Consider the following 11,185-nt stretch of genomic DNA (forward strand, 5'->3'; position numbering starts at 1 on the left):
TTAGCTATGCTAGGATTATTATTGATTAAATTTCTATAGTTCCTCTCTTCTAAAGAACACAGGGCAGTTTACAACATAAACACACAAAATGCATAACTTAATAATAATAAATACCGCTACCCCCACTACAATGAAAGAAGGAACCTGAACAGCTTAACAGAGCCTGATCACTCTTTTGTTCTTTATGCTGTCTGGCCATGGATTACTGAAGTGTTTATAATCATTTTAGCCTTGCTTGTTGATTTTTACCTGTCTCTCTACCGTCTTCCAGGGCTTTGGCCGCGTGAATTGATTACTGTAATCTTAATAATTGCAGGGGAAAGAAGCACTACTGAAATGCTTTGGGATGATGTAATGTGTCATCATTTGGCGCTCTGCCAAAGAAAACTTATTTGTTAGAGCAGAGATTATGGAGGGGATCGCCAAGGTCATCTAGTCCAACCCTCTGCTGATAGAGGGCCTCCACAGCTACAAAACCTGTAATACGCGACTATCAGAATATTGTGTGAGTGGTGTGAGATTCCAGGGGATTCCAGGCACTTGCCCAGGGTTTGTGTTTCCTTTTGGGAATGAAGCATGGTTGAGATTGTGGTGTCTTTATGATATATGGTTTATTAGCACATATATACAACCTGACCCTGCAATGGAGCATCATCACCCCAAAAGGGACTTGTTTTGCCCATAGCCACAACCTTGGATTAGATAGAAATGAGACTTTATTTTTTTTGAAATAATTTTTACTTTATTTTACAAATTCATTCACATTCAAAATCACAGATATTAAAAATTACACAAGATTCTTCCGGATCTCAAGACCTCCCCCCTCCCCTCCGTGGGTTCTTTGTGGTGTCTTTATGATACAGTGGCACCTCAGGTTACATACGCTTCAGGTTACAGACTCCGCTAACCCGGAAATAGTACCTCAGGTTAAGAACTTTGCTTCAGGATGAGAACAGAAATCGTGCTCCGGCGGCGTGCCAGCAGCGGGAGGCCCCATTAGCTAAAGTGGTGCTCTAGGTTAAGAACAGTTTCAGGTTAAGAACGGACCTCCGGAACGAATTAAGTACTTAACCCGAGGTACTACTGTATATGGTTCATTAGGACATATATACAACCTGACTGTGCAGTGGAAGGCTTCACAGCATCAACACCCAAAAAGGGTTTAGCCCATAGCTACAGCCTTGGATTAGATACAAATGAAACATTGCCCGCCCGCCGTCTCCAGCTTTTTGCTTTTTTCCCTCCATTTTACATCACTGCCCTCCAAACTCTCTACTCTAAACTCTGGCATTATCTGTTGAGGGATGGAGCCCCACCCATTTCCCTTCTCACACCAAGCCGCTTAATCCTTCTTAATGGCTCATCACCCAGGTGATCACCTCATCAGTAAGAGAGCCTGGTTTATATTTGAACACTTGCTGGACCCTGGGGTTCAGGAAGCTAGCCTGGCTTGATTAACTTTTAACACTTGCTGGATCCAGGGATTAGAGGGACCCCAGTTTAGCACTCCAAACTCATAACAATATGAACAGACCCCCAGCTTACACTAGATTTTCAATATTTTTTAATGGGAAAAAATGACATCTTAGGTTAGAACAATGAAACACAAAACAATGCAACAGAGTATCATGAAAAAAGAACAACACTTTTCTCTATGTGTCTAGTTTTCTACAACAGGGCTACATCCTTTAACCAGTGTAACAGCCATAGTTTCATTCCTTCACAAGGCTCCTATTCATTAACATCTCTGTTATGAGGGTCCATGGTTAACCTACACTTTGTGTTTGTAACTGGAGAAGAAGCTGGCCTAACCTGCAGTGTACTCTGGGTAATCACCTCCTCTGTCCATGTCTTTCTGACCCTCCCTAGCAATTGCTGTGTGACAGGGGCCTTAATAATTAAATGACTGAAAATGCTGAATCGCAATGATGATGATAATGAAATACATGAGCAATGAAAACATCCCTGAATGCAGATTTTACAGCTTGAGAGCCGTGTCTCCAGAGAGAGCTTAACTCAGTCAAATATAGATACGTAAATTTGGGATGAGTAAAACTATAGCATGCCATGGGGCAAGCCTACCTATGCATCAACATCCCTCCTTGTTGCATCACAAACATGCCCACTTCTGGTACCTAAAATCCTATAGAGAAGTTCAGATTTTAGCCTTGTTGGTCACTATTCCTATTTCTGGGTCCTGGGTCCAGCATATCCTTTTTCTTTCTTTTCTTTTTCTTATTATTAAAGATTTCTTAGTTTACAAAAGTATGTGCAAATTCTCTTTTTTCAAGTTACATTTTCTACAGGTTAGTTTCATTTGTTGAGACTTTAGTGTTACATTAGGAAGAAAAAAGGGGGGGGGGAAAGGTGGAGGGGACCATGATGGGTGGGGTCTGGTGGCGATGTTTCTCTTTTGCTTAATGTATGTGTGGGGTTTTGTGTTAAAATACCCACCCACCCCACCCACTCATGAAAACAAAGCTCACCACAGCCAATCACAAACAAGCAACCACAACCTAGGCCAACCCCAACCTCTCTCACCGCCAAAGGAACACAAGCGAATAGCAAAGAGAACCTACACAAACGACACTGACACAAAAGTCCAGCACATCCTTATGCCCACACAGCTGCAGCAGTTGCTCTAGTCAGTGGTTGGATAGGTAAACTCTGCATCAATCACTATCTTCTTGGGAGCAGAGCTGGCCCAAGACATTTTGGTGTCTGAGGTAAGCCACAAAACAGCATCCCCATCCTCTCCAGGGATACCAACAACATAAGTGAAACTACAAACATGTCTGTTGATTACATATTTCTCTCTATCGGCTGCTCTCTATTGTTGAATTCAGGCCTTTCCAAAATAATGTAACTTTTTAAATTTAGCTTTTTAAATTTATATATCACTTAGTTAAAAAATATACTGTAATACATATATTATCCCTACATCTCATTCATATTAGCTGTCTAATCAGAATAGCTATAGAGTAATGTTGATGTTTCTCTTTCTCTTTTGGAGTTTCAGTTTCTTAAGCTGAACTTTGTGTCCACTTTAGCTGAACATTTGCCTCAGTTGATCAGAAAGAGCTCTTAAAAGAACAGGCAACCATTTTGCAGTTTAGAAACAAAGCACAAAATTGCTGAAATAGTTTCATTTGATCACCTTGTCCTCATTCATTCACATTTTTTGACGTTTCACTGTAGAATACCAACTTGAAAATCACAGATTCTAATATTATTTATTATTTATCTTTCTTTGTATTAGATGTTCTCTGGTGTTCAACTCAGGCCTCACAAGAATAATGTAGCATTTGGGGAAAAAGATGCAAGCCAGTAATCCAGCACTGGAAGTCAAGATGGAGAAGATCTCCACAGCCACCATGTATTTTCCTCTGGTGCTCAGGTAGGTTGGAATGAAGGAGATCCAAACACTGCAAAAGACCAGCATGCTGAAGGTGATGAACTTGGCTTCATTGAAACTGTCAGGTAACTTCCTGGCTAAGAAGGCCACAGTGAAGCTGACAATGGCAAGGAAACCCATGTAGCCCAAAACACAATAGAACATGAGGACTGACCCTTCATTACATAAGAATATAATTTCTTCACTCATTGATTGCATGTCCAAATCTGGGAAAGGGGGAAAAGTTGTCAGCCAAAGACCACAAAGCCCTACTTGAATTTTAGAGCAGGAGAGGACAATGGAATAAGCCAGTTTTTTGCCTACCCACTTCCTGATTGTGGATCCTGGCTTGGTAGCCATGAATGCCAAAACTACTGATATGGTTTTGGCCAAGATACTGGAGAGGGCCACAGAGAACACAATGCCAAAACCTGTTTGTCGGAGTGGGCAGGTTGCCTCCTTAGGTGTTCCAATGAACATCAAGGAGCAGAGGAAACACAAGAGGAGGGACACAAGGAGAATGTAAGTCAGGCTTCTGTTATTGGCTTTGACGATGGCAGTGTCCCGGTGTTTAATGAAGATGCCAAACACTAGAGCTGTGATCAGAGACAACAGTAGTGCCGAGAAAGTTGAAATGATGGCCAAAGTTTCATCAAAGCCAAGAAAGTTTGGTATTTTAGGAATGCAATTATCCTGGTCTTTGTTTGGATACTTATTTGCTGGGCAACTGATACATGTTTCCATGTCTGAAAAGACAAATGATTAGGAGAATTTGAAACTATGAAGAAAATTCTTAAGAATTTTTGTCATCAGGAGTTCACCTAGCTAATGTTCTTTACCGGTGTAGCTTTCAAAGCTTCTAGCCCAAAGACATTTGCCTGAGATATATCAGAAATAAATCTCATGCATCAAATCTGGAATTTCTACATAGAGGACATTTCTATGTGTTAGGGGCCCTCCTCCCCTTTCTTAGAATCACAAGGTGCTCTGTAGTGAAAATAGAGCAACATTACAGCTGAAATCTTGTGAGCCAAGAGAGGTCCACTGAATGAGAGATTCACTCTATCTCCAAACTGCCATCTTCTTAGAGAAGTGACCACCACTCCTATTCCATCATAATCTAGTTGAATTTGTATGTAAAATGCATTACATTCCTTTATAAAAATGATGTCTTCAGGATGTTTTAAATATTACATTGCAAACAATGGGAACAATACAGACATCAGCATTGTACCCCTTTCACCTCCAGAATTTTAACGCCAACAAAATTTTAAGGATCTAGGTAAAGGTAAAGGTAAAGGTACCCCTGCCCATACGGGCCAGTCGTGTCCGACTCTAGGGTTGTGCGCCCATCTCACTTAAGAGGCCGGGGGCCAGCGCTGTCCGAAGACACTTCCGGGTCACGTGGCCAGCGTGACAAGCTGCATCTGGCGAGCCAGCGCAGCACACGGAAACACCGTTTACCTTCCCGCTAGTAAGCGGTCCCTATTTATCTACTTGCACCCGGGGGTGCTTTCAAACTGCTAGGTTGGCAGGCGCTGGGACTGAACGACTGGAGCCACGGGGATTCGAACCGCCGACCATGCGATTGGCAAGTCCTAGGCGCTGAGGTTTTACCCACAGCGCCACCCGTGTCCCTTTTAAGGATCTAAGAACTTGCTAAATAAATTGTGCAGTTTGGTCTATCTTAAGATGACATTTCTCACCCTTTTCACTTGAGTACATCCCGCTGGGACACGGATCACAATCATAGCAACAAAATTTACTTGTCTCCTTTTTTTTCTTCCCGTAACCAGGACGGCAGTTGTCATTACATACTGACAGGGGTGGCACCTATCCAAATATATAGGAATAATTTATTTTTTTAAGAAAATGTCTGGGGGAACTTAATCTAACACCAGGGGGTCTATCAGCAAAAGGAGGACGGATAACATGAAACATATGATTCATATGTGCACAGGTGGCGCATGGAATAGGATAAAAAGCAGTTGTTAAGCATCATATGAGCCCAATAAGATTCGGATAAACATAGTTGGCATAGCTAAACATACAACTTTATTAGAATTCAATAAACTGGGTATTGATGGAACCACAGCTGTTTCCTTCAGGAATGTCACTTGGTGTCCTTATGATGCAAATCAAGGCTTTGGGAATTGGAGGTACTATAGTATAAGGGTTCTGCTCCTACCTGCAGGGTTGTTACTAGAAAGTAATACTAGGAGGGTATTGCTCAGTTCCATGGCTTTTGGGCTGTGTTGGCCCACAAGGTTTCAGGTTCTGACATCTTTGTGATTCAACATTTATATGGAAGAGGGTCTATTTCCTAGGAATCTGGAGAACAGTGTCACTGAGGAGAAGCAGTGAAGGTGGTGCACTGCTATCTGATGTTTTTGTTGGACAAGATGGTGGCTGAATCCTTATAAGTCAAAAGTGCTTTGGGTGAGTGGTTTCTCTGTGTCAGATTTATGTGTAGGATCCCTTCTGGGAGGGATTGGAGTCACTGTGAAATAAGACGTTTGTATTCTGGAAGTACTTTGAGATTCCAGCTCATTACTAGGGTCTCAAGTGGCTTCTGTGGCTGGGGGCTGCTTATGCCCACCTTAGGGTTATACACTAGCTACAGCTATGCCTAGATGTCTACCTGCTGCACATAGCATCATACATTTTATTTGAATTATAAGATGTTGATTTTCTTGAGTCAAAATGAGAGTACCCCTGAACATTTTTTTAAAGATAAAAAGCACTGCCTAGATATATACCTGCTGTATATTGCTTCATTCAAAATCCAGAAGATTATAATGTTAATTCTAAGCCCAAGCGATGCTGTAACAAACTTAGTATTCTATCTGTAACAAGCTTACTATTCTATGTTTAGGGAAGCTTTTAATGTTTGATGGACTATTGTATTTTAATATTTTGTTGGAAGCCACCCAGAGTGGCTGGGGAAACCCAGCAGGATGGGGGGGATATAAGTAAATCTATCATCATCATCATCATCATCATCATCAGATCCCACTAACTGGCGATCTGTCTCTAGGACTTCACAAACAAGAATGGCTGACAACTCTCTCTGATAGCCACTGGTCATCTTTAATATGAGATGTCTTCTGTGCATGCTGCTCTTTTTGTATTGTGGTTCATTTGTTTATTTAGTGATAGACTTACAGTATTCCTTAAAGTATATTGCTTTCTCTTTGGTGGCTTACAAATATGCAATAAATAAAAAAGGAATATTCATACCATATAGAATATAATATAACACACCAAACAGAATGCAGTCAACATAAGCTGGACAACAAATAGGATCTCTTAAACTAATGTGCAAGCATGTTCCTACAAGGAAAGCTAATTGTTTAAACAGAGTTTATCTCCATTAAAATACTATCCATCTAGATATGAATGTCTTCTTCTTAAAGCCCACTTTTCTGTCCCAGTAAACTTCACATTTAATCAGGTGCTAAGTAAAAAAAAGACGTCTTGCATCATATTTTATGGGATAACCATGAATGCTGATATTAGATAAATTTATTTCCTCACCTGAGTCAAGCCCCTGTGCCATTCAATCTGTCCATCATTAATGGTGAGCTCTTTCCCTGGAGGGGCCTGAGGATCCAGCCTTCCCACTTTGACCCTGATGTAGGATCTATTTGGAAAAGTGATCAAATTTGTAATATCAAAACCAGCTGCTAATTCTCCATGTTCATTTAATGTAATTTCATCACCAACAGAGTTGTTGAATGAGATCTTCTGTAGGAATGAGTGGAGCTAGGTGGAAAGAGAATCAAAAGGTCTATAAAGTATTAAAACATTCTGATTAAGATTGTTGAATAGCTTTCCTAGATGCATTCAAGATCTTTATAATTAGGGGTTATAAAGTTGTAATTCAACATATAGTTTATGACAGTGTAGAATTTGCAGAACCATTCTTGTTTTCTGCAAATGAAGGCATTTATACCACACACACCACACATGGAGGAAAACTTAGATGCTGTCATGTTTAAAGACTTTTTTTATGCCCCTTTCCATTTCACTTTTTAATCAGTATTGTGTGATGATATGTTCTTGAATAACTGGGACCAATCAGCACATATGAAAATCTTTGCAGTTGCTTCTGCATGCAAATTTCTCATGTCTAAGAGGAAGATGTTCTAAGGATCATATCTGGAGTGGACATGAGAACGGAAGATTTTTAAAAAGTTAACGGTATGACAAAACCTCCCAATGATTTATGTTCTGCTTAAGGAGCATTGCTTTCAACTCAGTAGGAATTTTCTTTTAGATTTGAAGAGGCCATTCAAAAGTCTCCATAAAAGAAATCAGGTAGGATATGTTGAAGGAAATTCTTTGTAAGTAGGTATTTCTGTCACTTCCTGCTAAATCAAATGACAGACACATCTTCCCAGCAAATAAACAATTGTGCCTCACCTAAGCAAACTTGCTTGGGATATCTGTTATGACCCTCCCCATGATGACTACGCACCCCTAAGCACAAAAAGTGTCTAATTAAATGCCATTTGAACTATTGGAAAACACTACTTCCAATTCCTTCTCAGCTGCTGTTATTTAGCATCTATTCAGTCTTCAGGTAGCTGCTAGTATGGTGCTTATAAAAGTATCTCATCCAGAGTTGGTTTAGTATCATTTTAAGAAATATGCTAATTCCCATCTTTGATATTGTATCTATTAAAGTTTATTTCTGTAACTGAATATTTTTCATTCTTTTTTTGTAACTAAATACCAACTCACATAAAATATCAAGGCAGGGCACAATAGAGTCCACGAACACTATGCAAACCAAACTCTTTGTAACAGCAAACATTACCTTCCAAGGCTCTATGTTCTGAGGAGATTGTCTGCCTGCAGCTTCCATTCTTCTGTGGTTGGATCCAACCAAGTGCCTATGTAAGGCATGTGCCAAAGCAGAGACAGCATTATAGATACTGTAGCTGTGGCTGGTCATGCTCATTTCAAAAAATGGCGCAGGAAGGCTCTCCAGCATTTCCTCTCTGGTACAAGGCTTAGCTTTCTTTGTTGACTTAGTAGAGTCTGTAAGTGAACAACCAAATGTTTGTTCCCAGAAACCTGAGATAAAATCATCTCCCACTTCCCAGGAAGGATTTACATGTTGCAGAAAATCTCGGAAGTCACGAACTTCCTTGGAAGGAATTGCAAAAGAGATAGCACCATGGAACATTTGAATATTAACATCAATAACTTTCTGAAGTTCATATAAAATGAAATCAATCTGAGCTGTGGTTATCCATACTTTTTCTTCAGGTAAGTTCTTTTTGAACTGAGAAAATATGAACTCAGATAACTTCATTAACGTTAGAGTAGTTGACAACCATGTAATAGATGCACTGTCTCCATATACAACAACTGCATTTGCTTTGCTTGTTATGAAAGCTGGGGACAAAATCCTTGTATCACGGACCATCTCAAGTATGTTACCAGTGTAACGCACATGGTATTCAATTCTTTCTGTGAATGCTGAACAGATCCCATTCTTGAAAAGCATTGGTTCAATGGTATTCAAGAAATGCTCTCCAGCTTCATTCGCCGGAGTGATGAGCCCAACCCATTTCCATCCAAAATGCAAAAGCAACTGGATAATTCCTTGATACTGAAGAGCTTCTTCAGGAGCCATACGGTAAAAGGAAGGGAACTTAATTTGATGATTTGTGGCTGCTTCAAATGAACCATATGAAATCTGAAAAAGGAAAAAGAGAACCATTAGAAAAGGATGGAAGAATTAAAAGCAAACCTCTTTATCCCACACACCCCAAATTTAATGATTTTTTTGGGAAAATATCCACCTCCACTTACATAAACAATACACAAGCAATCTTGCTCAATTTCCCATTCCATATGGAGAGCAATTCTAGTTAACATGTCCTGATCTTACATGATCCACTGATAATATGTTCCAAGGATATTATATGATCCCATCTGGATATCCCATTTATCAACCTGGCACTTTTGAATCAATCTTCCCTTACACACATTAAGCACACATCCTTTCTAATCTTGTCGCTCTTATGCACATTGTTGGAGACCCCCATGCTATAACATCAACAAACCCAAACATTTCAGTCCCTTTCACTTGTCCCTGTTATACCACTCTAAATTTATGAATCCATAGATTCCTATTGGAAAGAGAGCTGAAGAGTGAATTCTAGTGTGAAATCTCAATTTTCTGATACCCAGAATGTTCCTACCTGTGGAATTTTGTAAAGGCCCAAGATGTCTGCCATGCACAAGGTGACGTCAGAGCTCAGTCCCCCAATGACTCCTATTACATTTTCCTGGTAGCCACATTTGTAGTTGGGGACAAAGCTATGTGAGTTAAACAGCAGATCCAGAGTGGTGCGGTAGGTCATCTTAGAGTTATGGTAGTTGTCATAGATGTGGAACCCAAGAGTGACATTGGGCAAGACCTTGGGATTCTCATTGATCTCATCAATCACAAACACCAGGGCAAGGATGTGCTGGAAGAACTTTGATAACACGCTGTGAATAAAGTGACATTATTACATGGGGAAAGTAAATAGTGCACAAAATTTGAGAGATACAGCTTTCAGACTGTTAGGATATATAAGGACTATATTCAAAGGCAGCAAAGTTAGTAATGAATTAAGTCTTATTGGAAAGAGAGGTCTTGTTTTGTTCCTTTTTTTGCTCCTTTAGAATGTTTGGATTGCTCTTTAGTCCAAATCTGCTTTTTAAAAATCCTCAGAATGTTCTTGATTTTCACTTCATCTTCTGCATTTCTGAAAATATTGTTCCTTCTCTCTATAAAGTTTCATCTAGAAGTATGTACTGTGCCATATGAATGTGCTACGGTTTTTGTAATTATTGCTATATCCGTTTGGCAGCAGCTTTCTCTGTAAATAAAAACTTGTATTAAATGATAATAAAGCTGATGACAGCTGCCATTTTCAATGCAAATTATCAGGTTTTCGAGAGAATAAAGATACAGCAATGGAGACTTACACATATTGTACTGTAAATTTCTGTATGAAACAGATCAAACACATGTCAGGGAACATTAGCACACCAACCACATGGCAATGGCAGTGGCAATGAGTGTTTACTTCTCTGCCACTATTGCACTGACAAACAGCAATATGGAAGAGCTTTTATGAGTAGTGAATGGGTATCTGTCATCTGGCCAAGTTAGCGTTTCTCTGACATCAGCCTGCTATAACAATTTAGGGTGGCACTTTGGGGACAATATCACTCAGAGTCAGACAGTGTTTCATATCACAGTAGAGCAAGTCAAATGATATCTAGTGCACTCTCTGCTCCACCTTCCACTCAGATGTGTGGGATGTTGGCATCCAAAATGCATATGTAAAGGGTTAATTTCAAGAGCTGTAGAACTCTGTGATGTCATACACTTTGTGGCAGTTTTGACAGTTATGGCACTTAACTGAACAGTCTTAACAGTGAGAGCAGCAGCTATGAACTGTTGTGCTGCTTTCTGCCTCAGAGTTAGCTAAGTCTGTCATAGTTTAATCTAAATTTTATCTATTTAAGTCTCAGCTATATGATTTGTCTGTATTTAATCTGCAACTGCAAGTGCACTAAGTAAAGGTTATTGGCTCTTTAAACTTTAAAAGAGAGAGTTTTGCATAGTTTTTATAGGAGAAAAACGAGAACCAATTAAAGGATCAAACAACCCAGGGCTGACTTTTGCACACTCTGCAAATGTGAACTAGAGTCTAATTCCCACAAGACGTGCATCTGGCAACTTCACTATGTAGCTTTCAGCAAATACTGAAGAGGCAA

At 39.8% G+C, this 11,185-nt stretch overlaps 2 protein-coding genes across 2 annotated transcripts; both read right to left on the reverse strand.

The window, feature by feature from the left end:
• Positions 1-2,390: 2,390 nt before the first annotated feature.
• Positions 2,391-4,669, reverse strand: LOC310828972 (vomeronasal type-2 receptor 26-like). The gene has a single exon (XM_083707094.1). It carries the CDS (start codon positions 4,136-4,138, stop codon positions 3,230-3,232), a length of 909 nt encoding a protein of 302 aa, XP_083563220.1. The 5' UTR covers positions 4,139-4,669; the 3' UTR covers positions 2,391-3,229.
• A 369-nt stretch (positions 4,670-5,038) lies between these two features.
• On the reverse strand, positions 5,039-10,578 carry LOC310828923 (vomeronasal type-2 receptor 26-like). The gene is made up of 5 exons (XM_083707001.1): positions 10,489-10,578; positions 9,613-9,904; positions 8,217-9,104; positions 6,932-7,159; positions 5,039-5,227 (listed from the first exon to the last, which is right to left on the reverse strand). Exons 2-5 carry the CDS (start codon positions 9,772-9,774, stop codon positions 5,054-5,056), a joined length of 1,452 nt encoding a protein of 483 aa, XP_083563127.1. The 5' UTR covers positions 9,775-9,904; positions 10,489-10,578; the 3' UTR covers positions 5,039-5,053.
• Positions 10,579-11,185: the final 607 nt, after the last annotated feature.

The sequence above is a fragment of the Podarcis gaigeae genome (assembly GCF_964106915.1).
Source record: "Podarcis gaigeae genome assembly, chromosome: 13".
In the NCBI taxonomy this organism is placed as follows: domain Eukaryota; kingdom Metazoa; phylum Chordata; class Lepidosauria; order Squamata; family Lacertidae; genus Podarcis; species Podarcis gaigeae.

What these genes read in the sequence shown, in the direction of transcription:
- LOC310828972 (XM_083707094.1), bottom strand. Translation starts at nt 4,138, where the DNA reads ATGGAAACATGTATCAGTTGCCCAGCAAATAAGTATCCAAACAAAGAC.
- LOC310828923 (XM_083707001.1), bottom strand. Translation starts at nt 9,774, where the DNA reads ATGACCTACCGCACCACTCTGGATCTGCTGTTTAACTCACATAGCTTT. An exon ending in AGAACATAGAGCCTTGGAAG is followed by an intron (nt 7,160 to 8,216) that starts GTAATGTTTGCT and finishes CTTTCCACCTAG; the next exon opens with CTCCACTCATTCCTACAGAA. An exon ending in GGCACAGGGGCTTGACTCAG is followed by an intron (nt 5,228 to 6,931) that starts GTGAGGAAATAA and finishes ATATTTGGATAG; the next exon opens with GTGCCACCCCTGTCAGTATG.